Source organism: Hypomesus transpacificus, chromosome 10, assembly GCF_021917145.1.
Source record: "Hypomesus transpacificus isolate Combined female chromosome 10, fHypTra1, whole genome shotgun sequence".
NCBI classification, from domain to species: Eukaryota; Metazoa; Chordata; class Actinopteri; order Osmeriformes; family Osmeridae; genus Hypomesus; species Hypomesus transpacificus.
This window is the reverse complement of record NC_061069.1, coordinates 2951465-2967513: the sequence shown is the minus strand read 5'-3', so window position 1 is coordinate 2967513 and position 16049 is coordinate 2951465. Positions and strand designations below refer to the sequence as shown.

At 45.8% G+C, this 16049-nt stretch overlaps 2 protein-coding genes and 1 non-coding gene across 4 annotated transcripts; 2 read left to right on the top strand and 1 right to left on the bottom strand.

The window, feature by feature from the left end:
- The first annotated feature begins 7 nt into the window (after nt 1-7).
- Nucleotides 8-4088, top strand: stk25b (serine/threonine kinase 25b). Its single transcript, XM_047027014.1, has 11 exons — nt 8-409; nt 937-1167; nt 1286-1342; nt 1469-1577; nt 1755-1912; nt 2059-2244; nt 2578-2723; nt 2955-3060; nt 3177-3248; nt 3353-3489; nt 3659-4088. Exons 1-11 carry the CDS (start codon nt 380-382, stop codon nt 3696-3698), a joined length of 1272 nt encoding a protein of 423 aa, XP_046882970.1. The 5' UTR covers nt 8-379; the 3' UTR covers nt 3699-4088.
- Nucleotides 4089-4532: 444 nt separating this feature from the next.
- On the bottom strand, nt 4533-12208 carry sept2 (septin 2). 2 transcript variants are annotated; one of them, XR_006956625.1, is made up of 14 exons: nt 12059-12208; nt 11063-11100; nt 10151-10265; nt 8910-8996; nt 8695-8818; nt 8406-8540; nt 8139-8256; nt 7912-8013; nt 7590-7735; nt 7376-7459; nt 6084-6144; nt 5898-5984; nt 4966-5735; nt 4533-4851 (listed from the first exon to the last, which is right to left on the bottom strand). XR_006956625.1 is itself a non-coding variant. In XM_047027024.1 (13 exons), exons 2-12 carry the CDS (start codon nt 11084-11086, stop codon nt 5907-5909), a joined length of 1074 nt encoding a protein of 357 aa, XP_046882980.1. In that variant the 5' UTR covers nt 11087-11100; nt 12059-12208; the 3' UTR covers nt 4533-5735; nt 5898-5906. The 2 variants fall into 2 exon arrangements, 1 of the variants encoding a protein (XP_046882980.1); XM_047027024.1 differs by having other exon boundaries at nt 4533-5735.
- A 1704-nt stretch (nt 12209-13912) lies between these two features.
- trnap-ugg lies at nt 13913-13984 on the top strand. The gene has a single exon. It is a non-coding gene; the product is annotated as a tRNA-Pro (tRNA).
- Nucleotides 13985-16049: the final 2065 nt, after the last annotated feature.

Here is a 16049-nt window from a genome sequence, read left to right as displayed (position 1 = left end):
TTGGATGCGCGTGCGCATTGTAAGCCATTATATTGTCCTCAAGCCACAATTCAAGAAGCAGTGTTCCTTGATATGAATTAAATATTAATATACGGAAACATTTTTTCCGTGTTGTCTGACGCTATCATACATGTAGTTTTACGATACATAGCTTGTCTTCCAACCGGGCTGTAGAGTCCACCGTCGGGGGATTCGAGGCCGTAAACACTGCGCGGAGTGACAGCACGGGTAGCTTGGGTGTTTATCTATTTTGCTAGCTCGCTAGGCAGCTAAAGGTGTTAGGGAGGAGGAAGAACAATAAGATACAGGATTTTGACAACTTTGTCTTGCAGACAGAAAGGGCTGCGGCTGTCCCTTTTCTGTCAAATCTGCCGAAAGGATGGCGCACCTACGCGACATGCAAAATCAGGTACAGTATTCAAGCTACAGCTACTGTCACCTCCCTACTTGCAAAGCAAAGGCGAATCCCCATGACTCACTGCTAGGCATCCGATACTAGGGATGGGTGGGTAGTGGGCCGTAATAAATCATCCTAGTCAGAGATCAACTATGGTATGCAGAGATAAATATGTATGCACCCTGTATGCTTCGAACAGTGCAACAACACCGTCTCTTCAATGGTCAGAAAAGTCAACAGTTTCAACAAGTCAAAGCGGGCCAAATGGTTCACTTGTCAACTGTATTTTGCTAGTGTCCCTCATTTGTAAAATAAAATTGAACATATTTTCTTGTTTAATGTGTTCTCAGAACATCATCCATCGCCGATTTTGTGGTTACATAAATGTACTTTAAAGCAGCATTACACTTTAATAGAACTTTCGTATTCAGCGCACTGCAAAGTGCAAGTCCACCACACCACACAAAGGACACACCCCTTTTGTAGTAGATATGTTGCTGGTTAATAGTTGTTTGTGTTCTGTCCATTCTGTCGAGCAGAATTCCAGGCTGGACCCAGAGGAGTACTTTACCAAGCAGGAACGCATTGGGAAAGGCTCCTTCGGCGAGGTCTACAAGGGCATCAACAACCGGAACAAGGAGGTGGTGGCCATCAAGATCATCGACCTGGAGGAGGCTGAGGACGAGATAGAAGACATCCAGCAGGAGATCACGGTGCTTAGCCAGTGTGACAGCCCCTTTGTCACCAAGTATTATGGGTCCTACTTGAAGGTAAGACAATTTGTTGTGCAGCATGGCATGCTATATACTTGCATATGGGCCTATATTGCACACACTCATACACACATACCCACACACACTGATAATACTACTCTCTCTGGCCATTCAGGGTACCAAACTGTGGATTATCATGGAGTATTTGGGAGGGGGATCAGCACTAGACCTAGTAAGTAAGATTACCATCCAGTATAATCTCCAATAGTGGATGTCTAAGTTTTAGCTATACCGGAAAGCATATGAGATTTGCTTCTCACACTCTCTCTCTCTTTGTCTCTTGTTCGTTCTCTTGTAGTTACGTCCCGGACCATTAGAAGAGACATACATAGCTACTATATTGAGGGAAATCCTGAAGGGACTGGAGTACCTGCATTCTGAGAGGAAGATTCATCGAGATATCAAAGGTGACTGTCTGGCAGCCATTATGTCCTTACAGTCTCCTGCACAATCCCTACAATACTTCCTATAACTGACAGCGTTGTTTATAAAAATACGCTACCTCTAGTCACCACTCAAAGTACCAGGAGAACATTGTGTCTCGATGCTTATTAATTGCATGCCATCTTCCTATGTGTTCCTAGCTGCCAACGTGCTGCTGTCTGAGCAGGGCGATGTAAAGCTGGCCGATTTTGGGGTGGCGGGCCAGCTGACAGACACTCAGATCAAGAGGAACACATTCGTGGGCACGCCGTTTTGGATGGCGCCGGAAGTCATCAAACAGTCGGCGTACGACTTCAAGGTGAGGCCATGGTTATGACGTGGAATGCCGTTATTTGTTCTTTGGCTTTCTTATTCAAGAGATTTTACGCAGTCCGATATGTTTTGGACCTGTACATGAAACATCCGTTCTGTAACCGAATCGTTTCTAATTGTACATCTCATTAGGCGGATATATGGTCATTGGGGATCACTGCCATCGAGTTGGCTAAAGGGGAGCCCCCCAACTCGGACCTACACCCTATGAGGGTCCTATTCCTCATCCCCAAAAACACCCCCCCCACCCTTGAGGGCTCCTACAGCAAGCCTTTCAAAGAGTTTGTGGAGGCCTGCCTCAACAAAGACCCTCGCTTTGTGAGTAAGGTTTCCTGTCCATGCAAGCCACTAACGCCAGATGACTTCTTTCACTTCACGTCACATCTTTTGTTCTCAAAGTAGACATAAGATCAAAAGACTTTGGGAAATGAACCCCTGAGGCTGGATAAATCTTATGACAGCTTTCTTTAGTTTCGGTATATTAGATATCATGTTCATAAGAATAGTACCTATATGTTACTAAATATGCATTCATTTGGCAACCCTGTCACGTTACTAAAGCTGCACAGTGACTTTACAAATCATGTTCCTATCCAGTGCAAGATCTGAAAATTGCTGAATTGAAAGTCTTTGTGCTGAATTCATCATCAGAGGCCGACAGCCAAGGAACTGCTAAAGCACAAATTCATCACACGCTACACCAAGAAGACGCCCTACCTGACAGAACTCATCGACCGCTACCGCCGCTGGAGGTCCGAGGGCCACGGGGAGGAGTCCAGCTCAGACGACTCAGATATGTGAGCTCCTTAACACACACACACACACATTCTTCATCACAATCCAAATGGAAGTATTTCTGGCCCCTTCTGTATATTTATAGAATGCCCTCCTTTTTCCACGAAACTCAATAGGACACTTTATTTCAGTCTTTCAAAAAGAGCTTGTTTTGATGGCTGCATTCTAAACATGGTTTGGCCTGCTGGCCCCCCCAGACATCCTTCATGTGTTTTTGGTGTTGTCCCCCTCAGGGATGCTGATAGCGATGACAACCAGTGTCCCATGTGGACGTTCCCCACAGTCAGACCCAGCTCCATGAACAAGCTACAAAAAGGCTACACACACACAGATTCAGAGGTGTGACCATTTCTCTGTCTCTCTCTCTCTCTGTCTCTCTCTCTCTCTGTCTCTCTCTGTCTCATGCCTACAATAGCAAGAGAGAAAATAACAACTGTTGCTCTTTTTGTGCTTAGTCTGCAGATTCGGTGAAAAGGCAACCCAAGTCACAGTGTTTGTCTGCATTGGTCACTCCTATTTTCAGAGAGGTACATTGTTTACACAAATGTCATGACATTGGCCCGTAGATCTATATTCTTTCATCTGGAGACTGTGCATCTATACTCCAAGCCTGCTGTCCCCTGTCCCCTAGTTGAAAGAGAAGAGGCGGGCAAGTGGAGGTGGGGTGGGGGCTATTGAGGAGTTGGAGAATGCCTTCAACCTGGCAGAGGAGTCCTGTCCCGGTATTTCAGACCGCCTCGTCACTCACATGATGGAGAGAGTTTGCAGGTGAGTTGCACCGGCCTGCGCCAAAACCATATCAACCTGTAACACATGCCGTATGGAAGAACCGGTATAGCAGAAACAATACGTTGTTTTTTGTTTGTTTTTGAGGTGACACCCTTTTTTGTATCGTGGTCATGTGAAGCGATGTCAATACCTCTTCTCTGTCCTCCAGGTTTTCTCTGAACGGTAACACCACCTCTTCCTCCCGGTGAACCCACGCTGTCTGCCCCTCGACCCCACTCCCCCTCCCCACCTCTCAAGGACCACAGAAAAACCAGACCCTCAGTCCCCCCCCCCCCTCCCCCCAAGAGATCTTTTAATTAGCTATAATTAAATATTTTTACAGTTTTTCTTTATAGAACGGAGAGTATTTAAGACAGAAAAGCCATGACATTAAGAGCGCTGTGTATACCTGTTAGAATGGGAAAAACCTATAGTAAAGTCTATGAAAAATGGTTCTTTAACTCAAGTGGTTTTTGGAGTTGGAAAGCAGTTTTTTGCTTCCATGAGAAGCACATGACCACTGACTATTGTGCAGTATGACTGTATTGTCTGATGTCAGTCATGAGACTGAAATGTCATTATTAAAGAGAAAATATCAACAGGTCAGATCTGTGGTCCATGTTAATGAGTCAGACAATAACAAACCAATCCATCAGAGTGCAACATTTCAGCACATTTTAAAGGTTAAGAAATCTATCTTGTACACTACTGTAAATATAACCAATGTGTCTTCCATGCAGCTTAGGCATGAATTAAGTCGAAATGGGGAACTCTTTTGTTCCCAGGCTGTTTGCTCGCTGCGTTTGGGCTGGTTAAGCTGCTCTGTGCTGTGACCCTCCAGTCACAGCTAGCTAATCTTGCTCAGCTTCTCACACTGGCAGCTTGTGTTGAACCCTAACCTGACCCCAGTCTGAGGGAGGCTCTCTCCCTAGCAGCTCGTGTTGAACTGAAGTTGTTAATCCTAACAAATAGGCCAACCTGGATCACTTGTATAACGACAGCTCATATACCAGCACTCAGAGACGACAAATAAAAACAGCATATATGTTTAATACAAATTTTATTACAAGTATAGGATATGTAAATACTTTTATTTGATAGTATTTGGATAAAACGGCAGAAACTGGAATGTTAAGAACTCTAAATTGGCCTCTGCCTGGTTTGAGCAGCATAGACTCATGAAGGTCCATATCATGACCATAAATGGTGGTCATGGCAAATAAAAAGGACCAGTTCAAACTTCCAGAAGCTCTATCTCCTCCAGAGGCACTCAGCCAGAAACAGATGAGTCCTACAGTATGGGCAGTACGACCTCTGCAGCACAGACGCTGGAAGGAACTTCACTCCACATTGAAAGGGGGCCTAAAGGAATAGTTATGTCTTTATAAACGCGTCTTGAACACAGTCGTCACAGTTTTACCATGCATTTGTTAGGGCACTTTTCTGCATTAAATGGGTTGACAACTAGATATAAACCTCAGGTAGGAGAACAGCATCCACAGAAGCACACCATCGAGAACATCAACGTCTCCTTCATGGGCCAGGGCTACAGGGTGAGAGGCCAAAGGTCACAGTATATTTGAGTCTTCACTAGTCAATCTGAAGCACAATGCCACTTCAGACCAGGTACAGTGGTGCATGCAGGACAGAAAAAACACTGGTGAGGAATCTCAAGTATTGACAGTCCTTCAATATTGGCATGACAACAGATTAAAAGGGAGGGTAAAACACCTGACATTACAGATGAGGTTTTGCCGTTTAGACAGGAAGCGAGTTTCAAGCGTTCACAGTCGTTGGCCACACCACTTGTAGCTTGAGGAAACATGATGAGTGGTTTTAGATCCAAGTGGACAGCCAATCACAGTACTGAGAGAAGGAGTGGGGGCTTTTGGCTTTCTCAACAGCAAAAGAAGCAAAGAAAAAAGCTAAGTAAAGTAAAATAACAAACAAGTCTTAATGACTGTAACAAAATGATGTTCCCCATTAAAGGGGGATATTCTTCATTTCAATAACTGGCCTAATCCAATAGCATAGAAATATGGAATATTAGAAACAAAAACGTGTGTAAATACAATAAAAACATAATACTGCTTATGTAGGAGTGAACTAAAATAAGATGGTGGCAAGCAGTTTGAGACAGGGACCAGTATCTTCCGATGATATCTTTCTTTTGATTTTCACTCTACTTCCTTTTCCTCTGCCATCCTCCTTTCTTCTCTGGTCAGGCTCAATGAACAGCTCCAAACCTGCCCGGAACCCGGAAAGGAAAAGCTTATGATACCGTCTCCCATCTCCGTCTAGTGTGCATTTAAACCATTGTTAAAGTGTTAACCACCAACATAACGTCATGAACTGTGCTACATCTCAACACAAGCAAGACGTGTGTGTGTGTGTGTGTGTGTTCATACCGTGGGCTTTCACGCATCACCCTCTCCATCTCCCTGTTTCTGCATCTGAGCCTGCATCTTGGCAATCATCTCCTGCATTCTCCTCAGCTGCACAAAACAAGCCATTGTCACAACCACGCCTTGGAATCCCAACTCACACGTAGTTAACTTAGCCAGACAATTGAGGGTGATGGTCGCGTGTCCTACCTCAGCCTCCTTCTCCTGCAGGATCATATCCTTGTCCATTTCCTCCGGTTCCGGGCCCTTCCTGTACAGCAGACGACTGGGGTGAGTGGGGGGGGGGGGTCTGACCATTGGACGGCCACACCGCCAATCACTTTCACACAGACGACATGTCATAGGCTGTGTCTACGCATGTACAAATCCAAATGACAGCACAGTGTTCTGAAAGCGTCTTGCTGACAGGCAGCAGTAAAGCAGGGTGAACAGGAAGCCCCATCGGGCGGTAGAGGCCTCAGGGAAGTCACGTCGCCATCCATCGTGACGGTCAAGCAGGCGCAGAGAAAGCAACACGTGGGAAAAGGTGGCATGAATCGGTGCGCGTGACAGAAAGAGACTGGCGGAAGAAAAAGTGGACAGACGTGTGCTCAGTGAAAGGCAAGCTGCAGAAACGGAAGCAAAGCAGCAAGAGAAAAGAAAGGGGAGAGGGAAGAGGGGGGGGGGGTCAGGGGTGGAGTTGAGGGGGGGCGGCCGGGGTACCTCCCACACTGAAGACGGTACCTCCAATAAGTCACCCGGGGGATTGGGCGGGGCAGACCACCGGTGGGATGATGGAGAGGGTAGTGACAGCCACCTCTCCTTCTGGACTGCCCTCAAAGAAGCTCTTAAAAGTCCCACAGAACCTGCCCCGAGAACGCTAGGGTTCCACACGGTGTTTGGGAACATCTGTTTGAGGGGCTGTTCTACACAACAGCAAAATATGCCGAATGCATGCAGAATGTACCAGATAAACCCTAATCCTGGCTGTGTAGGATCCTCTGCCTGAATGTGCCCCACATAAGCCTTGCCGACAGGTCACACTATGGCCCACTGCTTCCACCCACTCTGTTGGTCTCTTGGGTCAACAAGGGTCACCTGTAGAACCCTACACATGTAGACAATTGAACGACTTCCACAGATCAACAACTGCTCTCTCCGGCAAACATGAATGATCCTGTAATAACTGGACGTGCTTTAGATATTTGTTGTGTTGTTTAAAAAACAACATGCTGGTGGATCCTCATCGTCATCTTTCACATCTCCACAAAAGAATGTGTCCTCATTGCGTAGGTTGTGCACAGGAAGTGGTCTAAATCACCGCTATGGGGGCTGGACTTGGGCTGTGTTGGCTGGCTGGCTGCAGTTCTGGGGGGGGGGGGGGGGGGGGGGGGGGGGGGGGGGGGGGGGGGGGGGGGGGGGGGGGGAGGTGCAGAAAGGCAAGCAGACAGACAGGTACGTACGCAGGAGAGAGAGGCAGAACGTAACCATGGGAGGACAACCTGCCGCCCCGTTTGAGGCGCTCCGAGCGGAAGTTCTCGTAGTGCAGGTCCTGGGTCACCTCCTGCAGGTCCTGCATGTGGGTGCTGGGGACGGAGAGGGGCCGCTATCAATCAACGCTTTGGATCAGCACGACAACTCTCCTACAAATGGACATCTGTCCAATGCGTCCCCTCACACACACACACACACACACACACAGACAGAGACACTCACATGAGCATGGTGCGGAGCTTGAGGAAGTCGTTGTGCTCCGGGTTCTCCACCTCCACCACCCCCCAGGGGTAGAGACGACCCCGCACCTTCTTCCCCTTGGCCTCGATCTGCTGGTTGGATCCCACCACCGCAAAGGGAATACTGGCCTGGAGGGTGGGGGAGGAGGAACACAGGAACATCACTCACACCCGTACCGGTTCCAGTTGGAGATGTGTGGTGAACGACTTAAAACCCACAGCCCTGGCTGTAAGACGTGTACTCGGTCGGTATTAGGGACTGAGCCAGTTTGGTGTTTAGAGAGTATTTGGACATGCCAGTTTACCTTGAGGATCCTGGTTTGCTCCTTGAAGTCTTCGTCCTCGTCCGACTCGGCGTCGGGGAGGTGGTAGATCTTGATGCCGTGCTCGTCGATTTCATCCAGAATCTACAGCCACAGCATGGGAGCATTTACTGTACAGCTATGTGCTGTAGCACACTGAAGGTGATGTGGAGCGTTGTTAAAACTGACCGCCCACATTTTCTGTGTGTGTGTGAGAGAGAGTCACCTACCCTGCGCTTGAGCCTCTCCCTCTCTCTCAGAGTGAGCGTGTCCGCCTTGGCGATGACAGGCACCACGTTGACCTTGTTGTGGATGGCCTTCATGAACTGCACATCCAGTGGCTTCAGACTAGACAGACAGAAGAAGACAGACAGAAGAAGACAGACAGATAAAGAAACCAGAGAGGGTGGTGGAAGGAAGACTGGAGCGCAAAAAGAGAGATGGACGTAACAGTCCACCAGAGGGCAGTGTGGCGCAGCACCAGCGCGGACGCTCACCCGTGGCCCAGCGGGGAGATGAAGTAGAAGCAACAGTGGACACGGTTGTCCACGATGTGTCGGCGGTTCAGGCCGCTCTCGTCGTGGAGGTAGCGCTCAAACTGGTCGTCGATGTAGGCGATGATGGTGCTGAAGCTGTGCGGAGAGGCAGAGGGGTCCGTTACAGTCCCGGCCGAGGAAAAGTCACCTTGCAGAGACCGTGTCGCACAAATAACCCTTTAAATCAGTGTCAAATGGAGGTGCTATTCCATATCATGGAGGAGAAGGAGGAGGAGGGGGGGTAGCACACCAGTCCTGGCTGTTGATGGCGTCGCCGTATCCAGGTGTGTCCACCACGGTGAGGCGGAGCTTCACTCCTCGCTCCTCGATCTCCACCGTGGATGCCTCGATCTGGACTGTCCTCTCAATCTTCTCTGCAGGTTAGAGAGGGGCGGGCGACACATGTCAGTCAATGGGGAAGGAAGGGGGGGTAAATTGTAATGGGGGGGGGGGGGTGTGCGTCACCTGCAGCTCCAGGGATGATCCTCTCAGGGTAGAGGTCAGTGAGGAACAGGCTGTTGATCAGGGTGGACTTGCCCAGACCGGACTCGCCTAGAAGAGAGACATGAATCCATTAACACACGGCAGGACTTGAAAACGCTCTCTCAGGGATTTATGAAAACTCTCTTTTTTTCCCCCCCCATCTCTTTCCAAAAGAGTGAATACTTCCATTGGTGGAATGCTTTGCTCGGGCACGCTGTTCCATATCCCTCTCAGCTAACCAGATCCTATCCTCAAGCATCTCCACATGACAGACATCAAGCCACAGTCATGTGCCGGGGACATGTGCGATGCATGGAATGTGATTTGTCCATCCCTTCTCCGATCTTTGACGCTAGAACAAGCATCTCAAGTATTCCAGCAGCAGCAGGCCAGATCCAATGGGAGGCTGTCCCAGAAGCCTATAGGCTGCATTCCACTGTGGTGTATTTTAAGGCAGTTTGAACTGACGGTGGGATGGTAAAACAGGGCCTCCCCCCCCCCACACACACACACACACACAGATGAGGGAAGGGGAGAGGAAAGACAAACGTTTCACACAGCACGTCAGAAAGAGAGAGAGAGAGGGAGAAGACTCACTCGCTGCATCTGTTAACATGGATGTGGGCCTTCCCACCAACCCCCACACACACACTACAGGAAGTAGAAATGATCTACAGACGCAGTTACAGAAGTGGTTTCTGGTTTTAGTACAAAGAAATGTGTGTTCTCCTTTATCAGTATCATAGCTTACGATTCAAGTGTGATAGACTAATGCGTTCTGCAGAGAAGGGAGACTGGCGTTGGTCACGGTTTGGAATGGAAGGGAGAAAACAGGAGTCACACGGCGGATAACGCTGTTTAGGCGACGAGCGGGTGTTGCTTAGGCGGCCGCCTTAGCTGCAAAGTGCTGCGGGAAACCCTGAAGTGAAAGTGTATTCTTTCTGTAGTCGACTGATGAACTGCATATGCTTATTTCAGTTTACACAAATAAGGCATCCCCTTTCTATCTGTTCTCTACCAAGCCCTAGGAGAAAGAGGAAATGCATTCCTCAAATGTTCCCACTTACAGTAGATGTCACATTCCTCAGATGTCTATGGCCTGACTAGGGCACTTCAACATCATCATTTGGGGACCCATTCTTCTTGCAGTGTCAAAAAGGAGCATCTCTACAGTACTGAAACCGGGTCAGGGATAACACTAGAAATGAATAGATGACACTTACCGACTACCATGAGGGTGAACTCGAAGCCCTTTTTGACTGACTTGCGGTGCACTTGGTTGGGCAGGTTGGCAAAGCCCACATACCCCGGGGTCTCTGGGTTGGTGAACTGCCCTTGCTGGAAATAGGTAAACAGAGGAACCGCCTACATTACGACCAGAGATACTTCTAACAACTTCTGTACATCCTTACACCCATCGACAAAATAGGGTTGTCTCGTCTTTGTTTTGGTATACACTGCAGACCGTTATTAGGTTATGATTTAGAGGAAACGTTTGTTCTCTGGTGCTCAGGAAACACTGATGTCTCTCCCTTGTATTTGGAGAAGTACTTCTGTGTGGCATTCCGCTACTTATGTCCCGGGATTGGGCCCATAAGGGATCAGTCAGCGGTGGATTTCATTGTTCAGTTTTCTGTTTACAAACTGAGATTTATGCACTTGATCTTTGAGTTTAAATGATCTAAAGCTCCAAAATACAGGTTAATTTAAAGAGTATGCAACAACACTTTTACAGTATTTAGGCCCACTGCTTTAACTGACCTTCCCTCCCCCCCCCCTCCCCCTCCCTCCGTCTCCTCCCCCCCCCCTCCCTCCCTCTCCTGGGATAACAGTGCTCTCATTCTGCCTGGGGGTTTTTAGGCTGAGAGACAACAGTGAGTCATGAGGAAGGCAGCAGCTGGAAGCCCTTGCTTGAGCGGTCGACGATGCCATCCACACTAATGTCTCTCTCTCTCAGACTAAAATGACATGGTAGACATCTGTTCTGCACCTCTACTGGACACTTCCACACAAGAAAATGCTTGTGATCCAACAGAATGCGTGAGAACACACACGCAGTAAAAGAAAGGTGCAACAACAACAAAAATCCAGGGCAGTCTGATATTAGGCACTATTGTGCAAATACAGAAACATACCTTAATTTTTTCAGCCTGAGACATTTTTCTCTTTCAACCTGCAAACAAAGCAAAACACATTCACATGATGTAGAAAAACCAGTAATGTGCAGCAAGGACGTTTAAAGAATCTTCTGATTTGTGGACTGAAAGACAGGAAGTGTGCTTAGTCTTTTCTCAGAACAAATTGTCTGAAAATATACTAACCACCATAACTGCACCACACTGCTCACGCTTCCAACCTTTATTCTCTCAAAACGAATTGCTTATTTTCCCCTAGACAGTACACCGTTTACTCTAGTCATTTATAATTTACCGTCAATTAGTCTTTTCTGTATTACCTCTTCATAATTAACGCGACAACAAATTCCAATGGGCCAACAGGGACTAACAAACCGGAATAGGCCTAAACAATATGTATTTGAATGTGAGTTTTTATGTTTCGAAAGCCCGTAGTCTATAAGCTACAGTGTGCTAAAAAGTTTGGGAGTTTTGAGTCCTATGAGTCATTCTCAAAATAGAATGGTGCAACCAGCTATACAAATAAATTACTGAGTTTGCAGCCTGCAGTTAAATAGCCTGTTGTATGCCAGATTACCAATAAATAACTTTTTAAATGACTACTAGACTAGCTAGGCAACTAACATAATAATTTCTAGTTAGCCAGCTCGAATCCGTGACCGTGCTGCATGTTAATACTAGTACTATAGCTAGCTAGCTCTAGGCTAATGTCTGCTGGACATATATCTAAGCACAGGTGAACATTACAGAATGGACCAAGAAATCAATCTTAGTTGTGTCTTAATATCTAAACATTTCAGCAGCTTGATTGTACCAACTCGGTAACTAGCTAGTTTAAGTATTAGCTAGTGCTAGCTAGCTTGCTAGTCAACCACCCTGCTGGAATGAGACAGGAAGTCAATTTTACGTTGGCTAGCTACCTAGAGAAATAGTTTGTAGCTACACAAGGCGTATGAACTTGTTAGTAAGCAAAACACAAGTATATAAAGTGTTTACCGGATTGTCAGTGAAAGAATACCGTGTGGTTCTGAGGGTTCGGCTCGACCGACTGAACTGATGCGGACACCTCAAATTCCTGAGATTCCGGTGCAGATCGTAGCCTACAGCTTCTTGCTGAACGTGCAGCGGCGACCAGAATGCATTGGGCGTAGATCCCCTCCCTTCCACATTTCAAAAGACTCACAACATCCAATCGTCCTATTAACACCATCAATCGATCAAGAATAAGGACTCCTGAATTTCAAGAATCGGACACCTAGAAGAGAAGACATGACGTTATTTTGTATTTGGGTATATGCACATAGTCTTACACAAACACATTGTCAGACTCAAATATCCTGATGTTTTGTTTGGACGGGAAAAAATCTGATGGGAAATTGAAGACAGGACTGAGTTGGAGAAATCGCTCATTTGCCTGCGTTCCTGGACGTTAATACAATAAGTTAAGTTTTGTGAATACAACGTTGGGAAAGGATAGAGACAATGAAATGGGGCTACAGGTCACATGAAGGTGACATGAAAGCTGAAAGCAGTTGTTCTCATTGTGGCATCATAAGCATTATGTGTGTTTAACGTGTATCTAACAGCATGTCCCTCTGTCCTCCAGCCTGCTGTTTACATATGGGGCCAGGAGCATCTGACGGCTGCCATTATGCCCCAGTACCAGAAACAAATCCTGGGAGAGTGTCTCATCACCCTCATCCTTAATATGCAACCTGAATTTGCTAAAAAAGCTCACTGGAATGTTTCTGGAGATGGACAACAGTAAGGTGACCCACCAACTGGAGTCTGCAGAGGCTCTGCGCTCTAAGATTGATAAAGCGATGGCCGCCATCCATGTACATGCCAATCATGAAGCTCAGCAGACCGTGACCCCCCCCCCCCCCCCCCCCCCCCCCAGGTGCGTGTTGAGAGCCTGTACTATGCAAATCCCAGCAACATATAAATGCTCAGTCTATGGTGGCTATGAAGCAGGTATTTACAACCAACTGTATTGCTGTTGTTTCCCACAGGATTATCTGTGTGCTTCCTGTAGTTATAAATACCTGTTTCTACTACCTGTCTATTCCCCTCCAGCCTGATACTGTCTGCATGCTTGGCCAAGAGCCTCTGACAGCCTGTATGCTAGCTGATGCTTTCCCACAGGATCAGAAGCAGATGCTGGGTGAGCATTTGTACCTTCTGATCGAGAACATCCAGCCCAGGCTGGTCAGGAAGATCACCGGCGCGTTATTGGAGTTGGATAACAGAGAGGTTTCCACTTGCTGGAGTTCCCAGAGGCTCTGCATGGTTGTGTAGAAGGCTTACCTGGCCAAGTAAGCTGCCAAGACCGCTGGCCAAATCAGTTTATTCCTCAAATATCTAACTAAGAAATATATTTAGGACAAAGACACATTGAAGACAGAGAACTGATGGATAAAGTCCACCTCACATGATAAAATACTATAGTACTAGGGTTAGGTTTAGCTTTTTAAAGAATGGCTTACTGGAACATTCCTCACTGGAATTTTACACCTTTGGAGATATTCAATACATTTTAGATTGAATACATAGTGATAAAAAGGCCAAGATGTTTGTATGAGTTGGTTTATGTATCCATGAAGATCTACAGAATTTTCTTTTGGTTGCGCATGTACACATTTTGATTATGGGAAAACACGGATTAAACCTGTGTAAGCTATGTAAGGATATACCAAACCATTTCATATTATTTATACTATAATATTAAAAAAAGTATACCAAAGCCAATTTTATTCATAAAGAAATCATCAAATTAGTTGAACTCAATATGATTGAACTAAAATTGTTTTTTAAAGATCATGTAAGTAAAATATTTTGATAACGTACAGCGGCTCGTTGGTCTAGGGGTATGATTCTCGCTTTGGGTGCGAGAGGTCCCGGGTTCAAATCCCGGACGAGCCCAGCTTTTTAAGAGGACTGTTGATCAGAAACAATATTAATATGAATTACTTTGAACCGTTTTTGTAAACACAGACTACAAATACTTAAGTGTATATAGTCTGTACATCTTGTATGGAGTGCACAATCTTTAAGCTGTAATACTGTCATTTGATCTTCTCATGGTGTTAGTTATACTGATCTCTTGTGGCCCTACTTAGTACTACCACTGTATTATAATTTAGTATTTGTCTTACTGGCAGCTAGTTCAAATACGTTACACTGTTTTAGAAAAACTAAAAGGAAGACATTTTCATTCAAGTTTCCTCAAGGAGTTTATTGTGTAATTTGACAGAAAGCTCTCTCTCCATCTCTCTCCACCCCACACACACCTTCCAAGATTCCCCAGTCCCCACAAATCGCTCCTTACCGTCACAGTGAGCATATCATAGCCCTGGGGGAACACTGTTTTCATTATATCATAAGCTTCTTAGTGGCTCCACACTGTCACTTGGCCTGTATTCTGAAGCAAATGGATATCGTCTGTATTTGAAGTGTCTCTCCTAGTACACATGCCTGTTCTACTCTGAATACGAAAAAAAAGCTGATAATTCCAAGCATTTTACCTGGCCGCCAAAGTGTAATCCTCTGAATTCTAAAGGGAGGGGGGGGGGGATAGCTGATCGTTTCTGTTCTACTTTGTGTGCCCTAGAAAATAGTGAGATGGAGAGAGAAGGAAGAAACAGATACAATTATTAGTTAGAGCGGAGCAAAAAACTTGCCATCCCATATATCCCCATGCTAATATATGTACTTTTTTAAATGATTGTAAATTTAATTCTACAGTATACATTTAATTTATGTTGGCATTATTTAAAGTACACTGCTATTGTAATTTATGGTGGTATCAGGTTACACTGTCACTCCACGACACCATACCACCATACAACTGTCTCCTGCCACCCCCTTGCCACCCCAAGTGAAAATATCTATACCTGCTCCACCAAACCTGTAAAAGGGGATGTTTCCTTCACTCTGTCAGAGTGTTGAACTTGGCACACAACTTTCTCTTTTTCGTTTTTACTTTACACTATCTCACTTTTTTCATCCAACTCTTCAATTTCTCCCTCTATGCTCTGAAAAAAAGTCATCCAACAACCTAAAGCGGCACTAAATCAGACAAAACGTCTCTTGCTGAGCTCGTCATGCTGCCAATGACTTCATACACTCATCTGCATACAGTACAGGCGTGCATGTAATCAACGAAGCGTCTAATGCTTAAAGGTATTAATGAATTTCCTCTACTGGAATCCTAACAGATGATCCCACAGGCGAACAAGTATGAGTCAAGTATGAGTCTCCTTTGCTGGTCTCTGTGTAGATACAGACCCCTGTCAACCGACTCCTGCAGGTAATTAAGCCAACAAAAGAGGATTAATTCAACTCATGTTAGATCTTCTTTTTCTTTGGATCTTGCTCAGGAACGGCCTGTGTAGGAAATTTAGTCATTTGTGAATCGAGAAAGTAATTAAGGATGACACATTTCACACATTTGAATCGTTTATTTTTGTACTTGGAGTTGTTAGAATTTCCTTCTTGATTTTCCTTCTACCTTAATTCCTTCAAAGACTTTATTATAATCTTTGACCTTGTTTAATGTTTTTCATGGAAGATCATTCGTTTTGTTCCAGAGTTGGTACATCGGCCAGTTTCTCAGATTGCTTAGTGTCAACATAGACCCTGAGATTCGCAGGGGGGGAAATAATCAACTGAACTCTGAATCAGAAGCTACTCTAGCTTAGGCGTCCTCTCAGCTTCCTCCTAAACCTGTCTGCCATTTAAAATAAGCATCACCCTGCTTAGCCTGCACCTCTACTTCCAAGCTGCACTTAATTTACTGCAGGACATTTTAAATCTCTAGCCTGCATGACGCTGAGTCGCTGACAAATGCCTGGTTGCAAATGTATCTCATTGACTGCTGACTGTGCTATTACAAGCTTGCTGATAGGCCCCCACAGTAATGTTGCCCTCAGGTTTATCCTCAGATGGTGGAAGTGTATTAATTTAGTTAGGCCACAAGTGCTTGCAA

What these genes read in the sequence shown, in the direction of transcription:
- stk25b (XM_047027014.1), top strand. Translation starts at nt 380, where the DNA reads ATGGCGCACCTACGCGACATGCAAAATCAG. An exon ending in TCAACAAAGACCCTCGCTTT is followed by an intron (nt 2,245 to 2,577) that starts GTGAGTAAGGTT and finishes ATTCATCATCAG; the next exon opens with AGGCCGACAGCCAAGGAACT. An exon ending in TCACTCCTATTTTCAGAGAG is followed by an intron (nt 3,249 to 3,352) that starts GTACATTGTTTA and finishes CCTGTCCCCTAG; the next exon opens with TTGAAAGAGAAGAGGCGGGC.
- sept2 (XM_047027024.1), bottom strand. Translation starts at nt 11,086, where the DNA reads ATGTCTCAGGCTGAAAAAATTAAG. An exon ending in AGCAAACCAGGATCCTCAAG is followed by an intron (nt 7,736 to 7,911) that starts GTAAACTGGCAT and finishes CCCACCCTCCAG; the next exon opens with GCCAGTATTCCCTTTGCGGT. An exon ending in AAGCTCCGCACCATGCTCAT is followed by an intron (nt 7,460 to 7,589) that starts GTGAGTGTCTCT and finishes CTCCGTCCCCAG; the next exon opens with CACCCACATGCAGGACCTGC.